Source organism: Adiantum capillus-veneris, chromosome 19 (genome assembly GCF_014529385.1).
Source record: "Adiantum capillus-veneris isolate H3 chromosome 19, ASM1452938v2, whole genome shotgun sequence".
In the NCBI taxonomy this organism is placed as follows: Eukaryota; Viridiplantae; Streptophyta; class Polypodiopsida; order Polypodiales; family Pteridaceae; genus Adiantum; species Adiantum capillus-veneris.
This window is the reverse complement of record NC_140949.1, coordinates 135,824,307-135,843,371: the sequence shown is the minus strand read 5'-3', so window position 1 is coordinate 135,843,371 and position 19,065 is coordinate 135,824,307. Positions and strand designations below refer to the sequence as shown.

Below are 19,065 nucleotides of genomic sequence, written 5' to 3'. Positions count from 1 at the left end.
ATGAAGGCTGAGCTCCAAACATTCTCCAAGCATGTCTTCATATGAGTAGCAATAGGCTTGCCATTCTCAAGTTTAAATCTAAGCAGTAGTGTCTCAATATAAGTTGTTTAGCACAAGCAATGCCCCCATCAACCTGCTTAAATTGTATGCCCAAATAATGATACAAAGTCCCAACTATGACATCTTAAAAGAGGCATTTGAATTAGCCTAAAAATTAGTAGTATGTTTTTTATTTGATCCAACAGTAAAGAGGTGCCAGCCGCAACAACAAGCATAATCTTTCCAATTCGATGAACTTGATAAGAGGCAATGCTGGCATGTGTGATATTATCACGTTATGAAGAGTTTGACGAGAAGTGAACACATAACGATGAGCATAATGTGCCTAATTGCACAACTATCAAAGTATCACACATGATCTAGAGATTTTGCAATACATGCATCATGAATAGGTGGGTCATATTGACATTGCACATCAAAATCTCATTCTGAATATTGCACAATGTTTGCCGAATCTGCACAATTAGAAACATCTGCAATGGTTGCATTTTCCTCTTTCCTCATTAGCTTTAAGCTTAGGGCATTGCTTAATGAGATGATCATTTGCCCTATAATAATGACATTCCCACTTCTTCTTGACTTTATCACTAGTTTTCATACCTATTTTTTCTTGAAGAAGCAACACTTGTATGGGTAGGCCTGATACTTGTAGAAGAAATGGAAGTAGCAACAACAACATTCTTCTTTTGCTACGAAATGCCTACTTAGGAGCATGCTACTTAGCCCTTTTAAAAAAAATTGCACCTCTTGTAGCAATACAGAGACAAGACCATCAAGCTTCACATCATCAAGTTTACTCTCTATCACAAGCCTAAAGGTGGAGGTATAAGTCTGAGAAAAATATGGCAAAGCATCAAGAATTGTCTACACAAGAGTATTATTAGTAATAATCTCATCATTCCCAATTAGCTGCTCATTTTTAACATTGTAAGAAATACATCCATATCACCTCCTTTGTGCAACATTGAATTCTATTTACCAAATATGTACCTGCATTCAAAGAAGCTAGACTATCCTATGCCTGTTTTGCTATTCATGTTGAGCAAAAGTGTGCAGTAACAAAAAGTGCAATCAATAAATGAGCTTGCATATTCGTAGCATCCAAATGGGCTTGCTCAAGTATAGTAGGCAAAAAACTATAGCAAAAGAATTGCTAGAACCTACACCAACATCCAAACAACTTGCATCCACCGAACCTCGTCTTACATCACAACCTTGCACAATGTTCCAAATGCCTTTGTGACAAGAACATGTTGCATCTTGTATTCTTAAAGTGGATAGTTATCTCCATCCACTTTTGTCCTCAACAAACACAATGAGAAAAACATCATTGTTGTCAGCCATGGTCTATGATTGCACCAGATCCGAGAGCTATATATATTAGAAAAGGATTGCATAAAACCAACATGTGCAATATAGCATATTCCACAATAGACTACAAAGTGCCTATTTTGCAGGAACCTGCATAGTAAGAAAACATGCACAAAAGGATAAAATTGCTTGAGCAGTACTGCCAGTAGTGAAGATGAAGGTCAAAATGAGTTCGAGTCAAAATTTTGATAGCCCTAGATCAGAGATCAATAATTACTCTATGAATGCTCACCAAAATCACCTCACTTTGAGAATGTGAGTTGAAGGGTTGTTGGCGACATTACCCTAGACGTTGAAGGCCCACTCTGATATCAATAATTGAAAATATGATTACATGAATGCACACAAAGATGGAGAAGGTGAACGAGAAGCTTTATAGCACACAACATAGGAAGTAGAATTATTGAGTGTGCTAATACAAATACAAGACTTGCCCTAGAGCGATGGGCATATATAAAATCTGAGGGAAAAAAACCTCCTAAAGGGAAAAAAAGCATCCCATCGGTCCTTTGTGTGTACACACACACACACATCACTACCAAAATTTGACAACATCTCTATCTCTCCCTCTCTCTCTCTCTCTCTTTCTCTCTCTCTCTCCCCCCACCCCCCCACCCCCCGTCCATTGATGTGAATTTTGTGGATTTTTGTAAAGCATGAAATGATCCAAACCTTCTACACTAAGTACACGTTCTCTTGCATAGATCAATTTCATAGTTTTGTATTACAAAGATGTTGACCAATTATTGGCTACTTTTCTTCTCCCTTCCCAAAAAGGACGATATAAATATACACGATGATTTTTTGATAAGGTAGGCATCATCATTTTCTTTGTCAAGGTTGTATAATGACTCTCTCGTTGTGTGTGCGTGTGCGTGTGCGTGTGCATGCGTGTGTGCGTGTGCATGCGTGTGTGTGTGTGTGTGTGTGTGTGCTTTGGTACGATCGCACTAGATTCCATCTTTTGCTCCTCTCTACAACATTGAAGCCTTGAAATTGCATGAGATGGCTAGGAGGATTTGTGTTGACGTAAGCATTTTGGATCATGAGATCATATTAGCCATGAGATCCATAAACAAATTAAGGGTGGCCTAATTTACAAATTGATTGGTGAACCACAAATCCCATTTGAAGGAACTCCTGGTGCAAAAATGCGGCTCATTTGTTCCAAGTTTCCAACTTGCATGAATATATACACGTTGGAGGTGGCTCCTTCTCAAACATGTTATATTTTCAAGACGACTACTCTCCTCTTTGTTGCAAGTCACCATTTCAAGTGCAATTGTTCCACTATCTTTATGCTCCAAGAATTTGTTTCAAATGCTCAATGTAAGGGATTGGTCACACGAGCCTAGTTAGCTGTCCTCAATAATTACAGGCAACTATTCAGCTGCAAAATGGAAATAGAAAACTATGCCTTTGGCATAGTCACACACAGATAGAATAGTATCTGCTACGAAAAATGGCACTTGGAGGTCGTATTCAAGCTTGAGGTTGGTGATGCCCACGGACGGAGAGAGAGAGAGAGAGAGAGAGAGAGAGAGAGAGAGAGAGAGAGAACTTGCTCATGGTGGGACAATGAGAGACTGCCCACACTACATACACCTCCCTCATCGATCGCTTTTATAAATTCGCAATCAACAACTCATTGTAGGGTCTAGAAATGTTGTGCATAGTTCTACTATGCCTATAGCCTTTTTGCATGTCACCATGATTGAGGCATAGTAAGTGATAACTATGCTTTGCATGACCACCACCTGTCGTAATTCTTTACACACTCATTCTGTGTGCATGAGGGGTTCCTGTATCATTCACCAACGAAAGCATTTAGCACCAAAAGCTCTGCCCTTTTGGGCAGGCCAAAAAAAGCATTTGGGAGTACATACCAGAAGGTGCACATATATCTGTTGACTACTTTTTGAAATCACCCTCCGCGTGCATATACGCCATAGCCAGGGAAACCTTCTGTCGAACGTCTGCCTAGCAGCGTTTAGGGCTCTGTTTAGAAGGAATGGACAGTGAATTGTGGGCTTCCTTGCTGTCCGCGACAAAAAGACGCATCGCTCTTCAGCCTTACCGCTTGGGTACTCTTTCTTCGATTAATGCTCCATTGATCAACCAGGGTTATGAGAGTTTTCTTGCGACGTGAATGGGGTGTCTTTCCCTGTACCAGGGTGAAGTCCAGAAGTCCGTCTTTTTTGCATATTTCTGAATGTAAATTGTAGAGAAGTTTAATGAGAGAAATCAAATGCCTGCTTCTGGGGCTGTTCTACAGTGTTCTTTATATTGATGGAGGCTCAAGAGTTGAATTTCTCGTATGGGTTTGTCTTTTTGTGTATGATCATGGTTTCAAGCGGCATGATTGTGTGTGAGTGTAATGAGGGATGGTGTCTAGGGTAATGGAGAGAGAAGGATACTGTGGTCTTGTTTTGCGTGCACAACAAGCAGAGAAAGGAGGTAGGACTTCTCATGGCTTTTGTCCTCATGATATGTTTTAACTGCCAATATACTGCTATTAAATGGTTTTCATCTAGTAGGAGTTTCTCTCAAAGGCTTTTGACATGGGGGTTTTCACCAGGGATTTTAGCAGCCAGTAGCAAACTTAGTTGAGTACCACCATTTGCGTGCTTGATATAATACACTAGTGTTGTTCATGAATTTAGATCGGACTCTCAGCCATGATGATCTAGAGGCCCATGGAGACATGCAAGTCGAGTTTAACTGCCCTTTCTGCTCTGGCTCGTTTGACATTGGTTCCCTTTGTTCGCACATTGAAGAGGAGCATTGCTTCGAGCCAAAAGCTGCGGTAATCTTGATGAACAAACATTAAATCATGTTTTTTTTACTTTGGTTAGCAGGCTGAGGGCTTACGGCATCTGCTTTTTCGTCCTTGTCTTTGTGTTGAAGTACAGGTTGTGTAAGAGCTCTAATCTTTTTTAATTTCTCTATGCAGGTTTGCCCTGTTTGTTCCACAAAAGTGAAGAAGGACATGGTTGGCCATATCACATTACAACATGGGCATCTTTTTAAGATATCCTTGGAGTTCTATACAATGTTTTGTCCCTCATTGCACATTCTTTTGTGTTTTTCATACAAAGTTTCAATTCCATCAGCAACTTAGTGAACCCCAATAGCTGAAGTTCAAAAAAACGAAAATACACAAAAGTGTGTTGGTTTCTTTAAGCCATTTCTCGAGCACATGCAGCGTAGGAGGTTTCGCATGGCAGTCACATCGGTTGGTTCGACCTTTTCTTCAATTGTCAAGGAACGGGGAGTAGCCACTCTTCAGGTCCATGCAAGTGGTAATAATTATTCCCATCTTGGCACAGATTCTTTAGCAAATATCCTCTTTGGTCTTCAACCATCAGAAGGTGGAGAAGTTTGTAAGCCAGCGGCAACTAGTTTAATGGACAAAGAGTGCACAACGCATCAGTCAAACAGGTTTCGCTCATTTTGTAACCACATAATTTTTTTTTTTTATGTTTGAACTTATCTTGACTATCTTAATTGATATTTATCATTCATGAGCTTTGTTTTTTTTTATGCTTCAAAATGCTACATATGAACCATAGTGGCCTTGGACGGTCCCGTACGTTTTGTACATGTACGAAGATGTGCGGTATTAAACGAACTAAAAAAATATAAGATGTACGACAATGCTATGTACGTTCAAAATTAAAAAACAAATAATTCTTAAGTCTAAGGCCTAGGCCCTGTGGTTTAAACTTTACACTTAAAGAAACTTGACATTTGTACAAATTACAATTTACAATACTATAATGTAAAGAGTCAAGACTCAAGAGAATGAGCATTACATAATATTATGAGCAATGGTATCTTGTTTTAACATTGTTTTGTTTTTTGGTTGTTGTGTTATGACATGTGCACTTTTGTGTGAGAGTGAAAATAATATTGATACCTTGTTCCACACCCACAACTAGGCTTTAATGATGGTAGAGGTGATGCAATATTTTAACTTGCACCTCCTGTCATATAGCACATCACATGTCAGAATCTCCACGATGCTACGGGAAGTCCAAAGAATGGGACAACCAAAGCTATTGAGAAATCAACTGTCCGATTATGAAGAACCAAAGAATTGCACCAACCACTATATACAATGATAAACTGCAAATTGTATCTGTAGGAACTTCATCAGAAGCGAGAGTGAAACTGCTATCGATCTTCATCTGTCTCGAACACATCTCGAGTGGATATCACCCACTCGCAAAGTGAATCGGGAACAAACATCGAGCAAAAAGGAATACACGTCAATACTGAGACCGTAGCTAATATTGCAAGATCAAGAGACCTTGCTCCCAAGCTCTTGAAGAGATGAACAAGGTGCTGTAGAAAGCCACCAAATAGACTGTCAATCATGTCGAAAATAATGCTCGAGCTAACTGTAATTGGTTACTAGTCCAAGAAGGACCACTATCCATGTAACAAACTTGGACACTCCAAGTCAAGAATCAACCGCGACAGCACCAAATAACCACTTCAAAACAATTCACAGATCACAATAGATTTGCACTGACCCGGCGGAGTTCCGTGCCTAGAGATATTGGCCCCAAAGACTGGCGCCCCTTTCGGTATTTCTTTTTATATTAATCAATCATCAAAGTACAAGAGAGCGGTAGGGTTTCACTCTCAGACTCTGCGTCCAGATGCTCTGAGAAGTGAGGCCCTCACCACTAATTTAAAGGTTACAAGGGATGCCCAAAAGCAGAGCCCCAAAAGCTTTTAAAATCAAAAGCATCAGTTCTCTCTCTCTCTTAGAGAGTCTTTTCTTTTTTTTTTTTATAAAAAAAAGCAAAAGCAAAATTCGCGTCGCTCATCATTTTCCAAAAAAAAAAAAAAAGAAAAGACTCTCTAAGAGAGAGAGAGAACTGATGCTTTTGATTTTAAAAGCTTTTGGGGCTCTGCTTTTGGGCATCCCTTGTAACCTTTAAATTAGTGGTGAGGGCCTCACTTCTCAGAGCATCTGGACGCAGAGTCTGAGAGTGAAACCCTACCGCTCTCTTGTACTTTGATGATTGATTAATATAAAAAGAAATACCGAAAGGGGCGCCAGTCTTTGGGGCCAATATCTCTAGGCACGGAACTCCGCCGGGCCAGTGCAAATCTATTGTGATCTGTGAATTGTTTTGAAGTGGTTATTTGGTGCCGTCGTGGTTGATTCTTGACTTGGAGTGTCCAAGTTTGTTACAATCCACCTATACGAAACATGCCAATCTAAGGATAAGGGAAGTAGGTGTGACCACTATCCAGGGATCTTGAAGACAAAAACATAGGAACTACTGCACGGATGCACCGGGAAGAGCAACCGTCACACCATAAATCTAAAAGATGAAGCAACCACTGAAATGGCTCAAGAAAACATGTGCAAGATACTAATTGCACTATGCGCTAAACATCTACAAGATATTAATTGCACTGTGTACCCCAAGAACTGGGCAAGGAAACGAAGAACGGGAATACACCGTGCATGGTATTCCGTTGAATGAAGCATCGGTAGTCCACTAAGATAATAACTTGGAAGTCCTCTTTGAAAGAGAAGTATCCTCAAAAGTACGCTCTGATATAACAACGGACTCAACCCCACGTTGGAACAAAGCAAACATAGTCACTGAAAGCTCCAGAGCTAAAGCCGAGAACTTTTTCCAAGATAGGAAGCCCCCTTCCCGTTCAATCCTGGGAAAAGAGAATAAGTACCACCGGAAACAAATTTGAGACAACTTGGAGTAAAGCTGCTTCCTTTGTAACTGAATAGCAAAACCTGAATCTCAAGTAACTCGAGACCCAGAGAGAATCACATCATCAGTAAACTTGGATTGCTAAGAATTAGGAAGACCTGAAAGGTCGTCAAGTGAGGATCATGTTTGCCAAAGAAGTCGTTGAGGTTTAGAATACAGACTCAGAAGAGCACATATACTCCCACTGTTGTAACTTAAAATTTTCACCAAAACTGTCCTTTCCACTTGTGGTGAAGAGAAGGTACCCACAACTAAAGTGTGCAATCAATATCCAATACACAACATGATATCAATACTCAATGGAAGAGTAAAGGAACTGGCTCGGGGAACAAGTTTGTGAAGAACGTTGGGGCTGATGATTAATTTGTAACATGCCACAAAGGTGGGCAAAAAAGTGCAAGGGAAGAACCTGCTATACTTGCTAGACGTGGCCAGGTTTGCATCGATTGATGGCTCCCAAGGTTGGAGCTCTCCAAAGGGATATATGGAAGAAGCATCCAATTGTTACTGACTGCGGGAGTAGGAACTAGATGTCCCCACTAGCTACCGGCTCTAAGTGCAAAACCTGTCTTCCAAAGGATCTCGACAAATTTTCTCTTGAACAACAAGAAACCACCCATAAAAGGTTGCAAACATGTCCAACAATTGGTACTGACAGGCTCACAAGAGATTGTAAACTTGTCTCACAATTGGTACTGACAAGCTTGCAAAAGGTCAAAGGAATGACCAAATCGGTAGGGCCATACTACCGAGAAGGAGAGAACATGGAGATAGGAGACGTCCACACTCCAACAAAACCTTCTCTAACTATTGTCATTATCAGCCAAGTATCTGACACCACATGCTCCAGCTCTAAACCTCATCCAAAGAAGTCGGATGATCAAACACGAAGTGATTCTAGAAATAGAAGTATCCCCGAAGTTTGCAACCTAAACTGATGCATACTGGATGAACAAGGGTCAACTGAAGGCGGAACAATAACTTCCATCCTCAGATGGACAAGGAAAACCAAAGAGCATCCTTTACTTCAAGAAGGAAAGAGATCCCATAATCTGCAATCTGGTACAAAAGTGCAACCGAATCATCAACCTGCTACCCAATGGATAGGTAGCTCCGTCCACAATTCGAAGAGAGACTTGCATTTGCAAAAGACACAACAAATTTGCCAATCCATCTCCTTCAAGAAAACACAGCCGTAGAAACCTACTCGAGAAAAGTTGAAGAAGATTTTACTGCTGTTTAAACACTTCTCTGTGAAGAAGAAGCTAGAAATAAATGGTTCCCTCCTATGGAATCAAGTGTCAAAGTCGACAATGCGGAAGCATAGAGGCCGGGGGGGGGGGGGGGGGGAGAGAGAGAGAGAGAGACTCTCTTCAACCACTCAACCTTGGCAATGAATAATTGAATGTGTAATACAATGAAGGCAAGGGGTTGCTTATATAATACATAGGAACCTCACTAAATTGCCCTACCTAGACTTTGACAAATAAGTAAAATAAATACCTAATAGCCAAAATAAATAATGGGTTACATTGGCAGTTCACTTGAGATGACAAAACTCTTTACACCCTCTCTGCAGCTCATAGTGGACATCAATAGTGAGACCAAGTCGATGAAGAAGCTACCATGGACACCCTAGTAGAAGGCCTTGGACTACTGGATACACCTCGGTTTTGCTACCCTCAACTTTGTACTTTAGAAGAATGCCATCTTGAGCATCGGTTGCCTTGTTAGAAAATTTGAACTGTAGACCCTACTACGCCCAAGAATCCCATTCGTGAACTGTGAACACATCATGTCCAAAAAATAATACTCTTAAGATAATAAACTGTGGAACACATCCTGTCCATGATCCAACAACAACAATGGATTGGTGCACTCATCCATAGTGTTTTAGATACGTCTGATTGGTTCCCTGCCAGATGCATGTGTCTTGAACTCTGACCTACCGGTTAAAACACCGATAACTTGAACTCCAACACAAGGGTCCAAATTAATTATACGAAGCACTGCTTGCCCCCCTCTGCCATTCACAAGCCTCTCTCTCGCTGAAGCTGGTGGCTGCATTGGTATACATGTGACTATAAGGCGGGAGACCTTGCCAGTGTAGACTCCATTACACCAGCAACCGCTTTGCTGTCCTTCCCTGTCACAAATTGCTGACATATCAAGCCACTGAAGAATAGACTGAATGTCACAAACTGCTGACGTGTCAAGCCACTGAAGAACGGAGCCAACCTTCAGATCCCGGCCAAGGGGCCAAAACCCTAAGAAGAAACAGCAGAAGAAGAAGAAGAAGAAGAAGTTTTACAGACTTACAAAGTTGATGAGTGGCCTATTTTTAAAGAAGAGTTCCCACCAACATACGGGTTTTCGTCCGATGGGGCCCAAGTGACATAAAGGCATCAAAAAATAAAGCAGAACACACTTAGAAGACTTTGCACAACAAAATATGATGACGTGGCACTTGTGTGGACGTTCCGCAATTTGCGACGGATTTTTAGGAAAATCCTGAAATTTTAGGAAAGTGTTTTTTTGGGGCCAGCTTTTCATATTTGATGCTTTTAGGCTTTGGGCCTTCAAATATGAGCCTTGGGGGCCCTCTCTGGCACTCTTCAATGCACAGATTGCAGAGGAGGTGCTCCTTAACTGTTGTACTTTGCGAATCAGCAATAATAAAGAAATACAAGGGCGCCAACGTTTGGGGCCAATGCTCTCTTGGGGTGGAACTTCGCCACTCGTCTCGTGTCGTGCTCTCTCTCTCTCTCTCTCTCTCTCTCTCTTTTAGTTCGGTTGTTATTGAAGTGCTAAAAGTCTGTTCAGTCTATTCTTTTCTATTGGCACGTGGTGGCCGTCTTGTGTCAGTGGTTTCAGAGCATCAGACGTGTGCTTTTCTGAAAGCATATTGGTCCTACAAAAGAGTAGACAGAGCAAACCAGAGACTATTGGAATTTTATTTGAAGTATCTTTGGGTCTCGACCCCGGACTTATTAGGCACTCCCACCCTTGCTTCATCGCGCATCGGGCGCGCTCCCGTCTTCATCGCTCGTGTCTTACATGGCATAAGCCAAAAAGATCACTTGCAAGAGAAGGATCCAAGATTTGTTTGGAGTCATTGTTTTTCTCAAAAGCAGTGCCATGCAATTGTTGATGTCTATAGCTACCAAGCCGCACGTTCGAAAGACTTGGCAAGCTTTCAAGAAAATTTTTGCCCGAAGTTTTGCGGGGGGAGTGTTCATCGGCGGCCCTATGTTTCTATGTCTTGTAACATGCATATGTGAGCATTTGTGTTGCATTGTGATGAGCCAATTACTGAATTTTCTAATTGGATGAGATTGCCTTGGTAAGTAATTTTAGTGCATCAAGACACCCGTGGAAGATCAGTGCGATCTAGGTGTGATGGCTAATTTTACTATGCTGGAATATCAAGAATTCCGATCTGGATGAAAGGAGAAGCCAACTCCTTAACAAAAAAAAAAGAGCAAACTGGGAATGACCCTCGGAAATGTTTGAGCTAACTTGAGTTCTTTTGCAGATATGTTGTAATCATGGACGATTACTTTCTTTGAAGAACGGGGGATGTCACAAATTGCTGACGTATCAAGCCACTGAAGAACGAAGCCAACCTTCAGATCCTAGCCAAGGGGCCAAAACCCTAAGAAGCAGCAGCAGTGGTATCAGAGCATCAGACGTATGCTTTTCTGAAAGCATACTGGTCCTACAAAAGAGACGACAGAGCAAACCAGAGACTACTGGAATTTTATTTGAAGTATCTTTGGGTCACGACCCATGACTTATTAGGCACTCCCACCCTTACTTCATCGCGCATCGGGCGTGCTCCCATCTGCATCGCTCATGTCTTACATGGCATAAGCCAAAAAGGTCACTTACAAGAGAAGGATCGAAGATTTGTTTCGAGTCACTGTTTTTCTCAAAAGCAGTGCCATGTAAATGTTGATGTCTATAGCTACCAAGCCGCACATTCGAAGGACTTGGCAAGCTTTCAAGAAAATTTTTGCCCAAAGTTTTGCGGGGGAGTGTTCATCGGCGGCTTTGTGTTTCAATGTCTTGTAACTTGCATAAGAAGGGGGGATGTCACAAACTGCTGAAGAACAAAGCCAACCTTTAGATCCCGGACAAGGGGCCAAAACCCTAAGAAGAAGCAGCAATTGAAGAAGAAGAAGTTTTACAGTCTGACAAAGTCTTGCCGAGTGGCCTAATTTTAAAGAATAGTTCCCACCAACTTACGGGTTCTCGTCCGATGGGGCCCAAGTGACATAAAGGCATTAAAAATAAAGCAAAACACACTCAAAAGACTTTGCACAACAAAATATGATGACATGGCACTTGTATGAACGTTCCGCGATTCGTGGGATGGTTTTTAGGAAAATCCGAAAATTTTAGGAAAGTGTTTTTTTGGGGTCAACTTTTCATATTTGATGCTTTTAGGCTCTGGGCCTTTTGGGGGCCCTCTTTCGCACTCTTCAGTGCCCAGATTGCAGAGGAGGTGCTCCCCGACTGTTGTACTTTGCGAATCAGCTGTCACAAAGTGATGACGTGGCTACCCGATTGAAACCCTAATTTTTGCTAGAAACCCTAATTTGCAAAAACCCTAATTTCAAAAACCCTAACTGTTGAAACCCTAAATTTTGCCAGAAACCCTAACCCTAATGTTGGGCATGACACGTGGCAGCAATACGGACGCACGCAAATTGCGGCGGGAATTGCGGAGGCTGAAAGCTTGCGGCAGATTTGCTTTTTCTTGGCAATTTTTGGATGCTGCTTTTTTCCTACGCAAAGGATGAGGGAGAGAGAATCTTTTGCTTTATTCTCTATTGGCTCAAGAGAGAGCTTGTGAGAGTAAGAGCCTTTGCTTTGTTTTAAGGCTTTTGATTTTAAGCTTTTGGGGCTCTGCTTTTGGCATCCCTTGTAAACAAATAAATAAGTGGTTTGGGCTCCCGCTCTGCGGAGCATTTGGACGCAGAGTCTGAGAGTGAGACCCAAGCACTCTTGTATTTTGAACTCAGATTAATACAAAAAGAAATACCGAAAGGGGCGCCAATCTTTGGGGCCAATACCTCTAGGCATGGAACTCCGCCAGGCCAGTGTAAATCAATTGTGAACTGTTTTGAAGTGGTTATTTGGTGCTGTCGCGGTAGATTCTTGACTTGGGAGTGTCCAAGTCTGTTACAGTGGTATCAGAGCACGACCGATTTCTCTTCTACAAGAAATCCGATCCCAATTGTTTTTCCACGACACCTATGGCTTCACGCAAGGATCAGTCGACTCCCTCTCGACTCCCTCTGCATCCGGAGATGCGGTAAGGGATCACAATGAAGAATCCGGCAAGGAGTATGGCCCGCCTCGGCCTACTCAGGTGGAGCGACGAGAGATGGAGCGTCGTCAATTGATCAACGATGCAACAAAGATGATGCTCAATTTTGCGAAGGACCCAAAATTTGCAAAATATATGAGCGAGACTTCTTTTCAGAAAGTGCACGAGCAGTGGCAGAAAACCACAGAACCACCCCCGAAACCCGCTCTCAAGAAGCCTTCTGCTTACAAGAAATATTCAGAGAAGGAATTAGAAGAGGTGGTTGATGCACAGATTCACAGCTTTTTGACGCGCAGATTGAAGCTAAAAAGCACGACAAAAAGCAGAAGAAAGACACTGACTTCCCGGGTTATTTGGGTCATCAGTCGACATTTGAAAAGGCAAAGAAACAGAAGAAGCGTTTTCGATTTGAAGGAGTACCCAATTCTACTTCTTCTTCTTCTTTTGACAGTTCTTCTAGCTCTTCTAACTCGAGCGAAGAAGACTGAAAAGGCAAAAAGCGAAGCAAGAAACAACGCTTCGGAAAGGGCAAGAAAAAGGCAAAGAAGTCTAAATCTCGCCCAGTGAGTGACAGTTCTACAGAGGACTCGTCTATAGACAGTTCAGACTCTGACGATGGCAACTTTTATGCAAAGAAGAAGAATTTTTATAAAGCCAACCAATATCACTTTGGCTACTCCATCAAAGAAAATGAGGGCTTCCTGATCTTTAACTTTGCCCTAAGTGCGGCAAAGTTTTGTACTTTCGTTCATCTGATTCGGTTCGGGCCCCACGCAATGTGGTACGAGTTCTGTTTTCATCTGCCTTTTCTGCCACATTCCTCTGCTGCTCTAGAACTCTCTCGCCTGTCTTCAGTCTGTTCTTGCTGTGCCTTTTTGGGGCACTTTGCGGAGATGTTGATGAGTGCGCAGCAGTGTGTGCAAGTGATAGAGCACGAGGAGAAGTGCAGGGCTTGAGGCTTGGAGAGAAGGCGTTGTTCTGCAGAGGTGAAGTGCTAGGGAACGAAGTAGGAGAGAGAGAGAGAGAGAGAGAGAGAGAGAGAGAGAGAGAGAGAGAGAGAGAGAGAGAGAGAGAGAGAGAGAGAGAGAGAGAGAGCGCACGATTTCTTGAAGGGGAATGTTGAGAGTGTGTAAGTTTGGGCTCTCATTCCCTTTATTAAAAGTATAGGACCAATTTTAAGTTAGTGGCCAAGTTCAATGTGAACTTGGCCATTTCTAGTAACCTTTAAAATATACATTAAAGGGGTCATTTGGGCCTTTAACCCAACAACCTCCCACTTAAAGGCATAAATGGCGCCTTCAAGCTACGTGACTCCCACCATCTGTATACATAGCTGATGTTGTGCTTTGGGTAAGCACTTAGTGAGAGCATCTGCAGGATTTTGTGATGTATGGACCTTAATCAATGTGATAAGGCCATCCTCAAGCACTTCTCGAATGAAGTGATACCGCACATCAATATCCTGTGCATGCATGAAACATGGCATTCTTTGCCAGACATATGGCACTCTGGCTATCACAACCAAGCATAGGTGCCGTGTTAGGCAAACCAAAATCACTGTATAGACGTGCTAACCAAATGGCTTCTTTGGAAGCCTCAGTGGCTAAAATATATTCAGCCTCTGTAGTAGACAATGGAACGATCTTTTGCAATCTAGAACACCATGAAACAACACCTCTTGCAAGAGTAAACACATAGCCACTTGTGGATTTCCGTGTATCCACATCACCAGCCATGTCAAAGTCACAAAATCCCTTCAACTCCAATGGTCCTTTACCATAGCAGCAGAGGCATTTGTTTTTAGTCCTTTTCAAGTACCTCATAATGGACTTCACTGCATCCCAATGCAACCTGCCTGGATTGGCCATAAACCGGCTCACAACTCCCACTGCATGGGCTATGTTAGGCCTAGTAGCAGCCATAGCATACATAAGTGAACCACAAGCTGAAGCGTAAGGCACACTTTGCATGTCATTGGCTTCTTCTTTTGACTTGGGGCAATCATCCTTGGAGATTTTGACATATGGCTGTAATGGCACGCCAAGAGGCTTTGCTTCAGCCATGTTAAATCTGTCCAGTACCTTTTCAATGTACTTTTCTTGCGACAAATACAATATGCGCTGGTCCCTTTGCCTTCTAACCCTTACTCCAAGTATATGTTCAGCTGCCCCAAGGTCTTTCATCAAAAATGCCGATTTCAGCTGCCCTTTAAGAGCATCAACAGTGCTTCTTTTCTTTGCAACTATCAACATATCATCCACATAGAGCACAAGAATGATAGGGCTGTCATCCTCATCACGTTTGGTATACAAACAATGGTCTGCATGGCTTCTTTTGTAACCATGTTTGAGCATGAAGCGGTCAAACTTCTTGTACCATTGTCCATACAAGCTTCTATTGAGCATACATACCAAATGTTCCTTGCCAGGAATAACAAAACCCTCGGGTTGCTTCATGTAAAGCTCTTCCTCCACATCACCGTGCAAGAAAGCGGTATGTACATCCATTTGGTCCATTTCCAAATCAAGGGCAGCCACTAAGGCAAACAATGCACGCAAAGTGGTCATCTTCACTACAAGAGAGAACACTTCCTGAAAGTCTATGCCCTTGTTTTGAACATATCCCTTTGCAACCAGCCTTGCCTTATACTTGGGTTTTGCATCAACTGTCTTGATTTTATACACCCATTTGTTAGGAATAGCCTTCCTTCCTTTGGGCAATTCCACCAAATCCCAAGTATGATTAGCATGCAAAGCTTTAATCTCTTCCTGCATAGCAAGCTCCCACTTGTCGCTGTGCTCACATGTCTTTGCCTCTTTATACGTAAGAGGCTCTCCCTCATTTGTCAACATAATGTCTACTCACAGTCCGTCTTGGACGAGTAGATTGCCTCACCCAATGATCCACATTATCCGGTAATGGGTCTACATTAGGTGGAATGATAAAATCATCAACAATGGTCTGTTGTACATCATTTTCAGCACCATTTTCAGCATTGTTTCATGGCTGCAAATGCCCTTCAGTAGCCTCAATTTGCTGCCCAACATCTTCTGGCTCAAACACCACTGGATCATCTACATTTTCAGCCATATGTGGTGCATCCTGAGGGTCAATAATAGGTCTAACAGGTGGCTGGTCATGCTGAAATTTGACCCTTCTATGGTCATGCTTTGAGGCACAATTGTTTTGAAGCAGTCTTGCCTCATTAAAAGCAACATCTCGGCTACGTACAACCCTTTTGAGTTGAGGTAACCAAATCTTGTAACCCATTTTGTCTTCTTCACCATATCTTATGAAAAGGCCTTTAATGGACTTGGCATCTAGTTTGCTCCTCAACTCAGGTCAAATATGCACAAAAGCTTCGCAACCAAAAATGCGTAAGTGATAATATGAAGCAGGCTTGCTAGACCAAACCTCTTCAGGGGTGTCACCTTTCAAAGACATGTGAGGGGATCGATTGCATATATGCACTGCAATTTTCAAAGCTTCTTCCCAAAATCCATGAGAGAGATTAGCTGTGGACAGCATGCATCTCACCCTCTCACAAAGTGTCCTATTGAATCTTTCAGCCACACCATTAGAAGAGGGGTTGTATGGCACAGTAAGCTCCCTCTTAATGCCCAAATTTTCACAAAATTTGTAAAATTCAGCACTTGTGAACTCCCCCCATTGTCCATACGCAAGCATTTTAGCTTTCTGCCTGTTTGGGTGGTCATAAATGCATGAAATTTCTTAAACGCAGCAAAGGCTTCATCCTTAGATTTAAGCAAATAAACCCAAATTTTTCTAGAATGATCATCAACAAAGGAGACAAAATAGCATGCACCTCCCATAGACTTAGTAGGCATGCTACATACATCAGAATGTACAAGATCAAGCACACAAGATTTACGAGAGACACCGGAGTAATAAGAACGCTTTACTTGCTTGCCATATTGACATTCATTACAAAAGTAAAGCTTTGTGCCTTCAGCATCAAGCTTGTTCAAAGTACAAAGCTTAGAAAGGCCCTTTTGGTTTATATGGCCAAGCCTCTTGTGTCATAACTCTATGTGAGAGTTAATTTCAGCTAATGCAATAAACTTGCCCAACACAGCCTTTCCATGCATGCAGTAAAGTGTCCCTTTCTTTGTGCCCTTTACAATTAGCCTTGAGCCTTTAGTCATTTTCCATGATCCTCTCTCAAACAAGATGCTGTAACCATGCATATCCATCTGACCAACAGAAAGCAGACTCTTCTCGACTCCTGGCACATATCTAACATCATGCAAGACAAGCTCATTTGTGCCATCTATGGAGAGATGTACAGTGCCAATACCCTCAATGGAACATGCATGATTGTTTCCAAGCTATACATGGCCATGCTTGCTTGCATCAAAAGTAGAGAAACACTCCTTGATAGGAGTCACATGAAATGAAGCACCGGAATCAACTATCCAAGTCTGGGATAATGCATCATTGACAGTCAACAAAGCATCAATAAGATCACTCTTTGTGATCTGCATGTCCTGTGAATGCTGTGTTGTGCATCTGTCTTGAATTCCTTCTTCTCTTTCTTTTTGTCTCCGCCATTCTTTTTCCGTCCTAACTCGGCTTTGTAGTACCTGCAATCGGGTTTCTTGTGACCTTTCCTGCCACATTGATAGCAAGTCACATCACCCTTGCCTTTTGTTGGCATTTCCCCTTTCTTTACTCTTACTCTTACTCGTATGTGCATAGACATTCTTCTTCTCTGTCTTGCCTCTAACCATGTTGACAGAGCTGCCTCTCTCTCCACCTGCTTTCCTTCTGATTTCTTTATTCAAGATAGAACCCCTAACACCATCAAAGGTCAAATTGGGGTTATTCGACAATGAAACCACCAATATTTCCCATGAATCAGGTAAGGTCATAAGCAAGAAGATAGCTTTTAGCTTATCATCAAAAGGAGGCAAATCTGAATCCTGTAACTACGACAAAGTACCTGTAAACAACGACAAGTGCTCTGCAGCGCTCTTGGACTCATCTAGTTGTATGCCAACAAGTTTTCGTATCAAATGCACTTGGTTGACAAGCGTTGTATTCTCATGTCACGTGACACATCCCAATCCTATGTGTCCGTGGACAAGCTATACCACAGCAGGGTTCAGTCAGTCAAGTTAGTCTAGATTAGCAATGATCTAGCACTTTTGTGAGTCTATTCGTAGACCGTGCATGCCCAGTCACTTAGCATAGATGCATATCCTCCGGTTGCACACAGCATGATCATCGGAATTCCCATCAGAATCCAATAGCATCAGTTAGGGGAATTTTCCAGTGCATTTAGCCTATTTTTCTATTTTTGGTTATTTTCACTTATTATTTTTAAGTGACTTTCCAGCAAAAGTAGGAAGGGCAATTTTGCTAAGTTAATATATAAGCAAACCCAAGTTAGCACTAAATGGCAGAAGAGGCAGCAGGAGCTTCTCGCTCAATAGGCAACTTCTCAGCAGTACCCTCCTCAGCAGTAGACCCTGGCCATCCACTCCTTCCCTTTGGCGTTTCCTCCCAGCAAGCCATTGCCTACAAGTCCTCTTGCATGGCGTTTTCCAACCTCAGCAGATACATCCCAGCCAGCGTTTTTCAGCCTTGACAAAAACGCCAGCATCACTTGCAGATTCAGCGTTTTTCCAGCCTTGTCAAAACGCCAGCTCAGCAGTAGAAAAAACGCAGAATTCAGGAGTTGGATTCTCGCAGTTTTCAGCCTATGACAAGTAGCAGATCAGCCCCCAGATTGGTTGCAGATGATCCCCCATTTTCAGCCATAAAAACGCAGCCAAAACAGTCATTTTCAGCCACCGAAACAGTCCCGAAAAGTCGTTGTCGTCATCACCGTCGTCGTCATCGGCATAGTCCAAGTTGCATCAGTCCATTGCATACGCATTGTACACCTTTGTGCAATCAAAGTAGACCACTCTCGCCGACGAGAGTGGGGCCTTCGGAGGAGGGTTTTACAACCTCTCGGGTGTCGTATCTCTTCTCTCTCCTTCTCTCAGTCTCATTCACTTGCACGCACAATATCCACTCTCTTTGTTCGTGATCATAGCACTCTCCATAAGACGGAAGACTCTCTTCTTCCCTAAGAACTAAAAGGAACCTTGAGCAATAAAGATCACTAATCTTGAGAAAATACAACATTCATTCCGCTGCACCTAACATTGGTATCAGAGCTTTGGAAGTGTTCTGCATTACTCAAGGAAAGAACCACAAGAACCACAAGAATGTTTTTTGCTTGTTGCGATCGCACGAACCCAAGTTTACTTGGGCGTGGCGATTCCTAATCGTGTTTTGTTGAAGAGTGACAGGAATCCCAAGAAAGAAGGGCTTGTCCAGTCTCCCCTTGTGTCTCTTTTCACTCATTGAGAGCGGACCGTGCACGTAGCGGCCGGCCAATCGACGTGAGGTGGGAAAGAGCAACCTTGGTGTGAGCGCAAGGCCGCCAAGGGGTGTGCTCGTAGAAAAGGGTAGAACTCGGGTAAAGAGAAGATCCTTCTCCAACGCGATTTGCAAGCGAAAGAAAACCTC

The 19,065-nt window shown here is 42.5% G+C and overlaps 1 protein-coding gene across 1 annotated transcript in view; it reads left to right on the top strand.

Annotated features, from left to right (window-relative positions):
- Positions 1-3,262: 3,262 nt before the first annotated feature.
- The window catches only part of LOC147434928 (protein DEHYDRATION-INDUCED 19-like), a 30,647-nt gene continuing 14,844 nt past the window's right edge, over positions 3,263-19,065 (top strand). The window contains exons 1-4 of the mRNA XM_086491308.1: positions 3,263-3,515; positions 4,095-4,237; positions 4,385-4,464; positions 4,633-4,872. Coding sequence (XP_086347434.1) covers positions 3,443-3,515; positions 4,095-4,237; positions 4,385-4,464; positions 4,633-4,872 — 536 coding nt within the window. The 5' untranslated portion in view covers positions 3,263-3,442. The remainder of the gene's footprint in view (positions 3,516-4,094; positions 4,238-4,384; positions 4,465-4,632; positions 4,873-19,065) is intronic.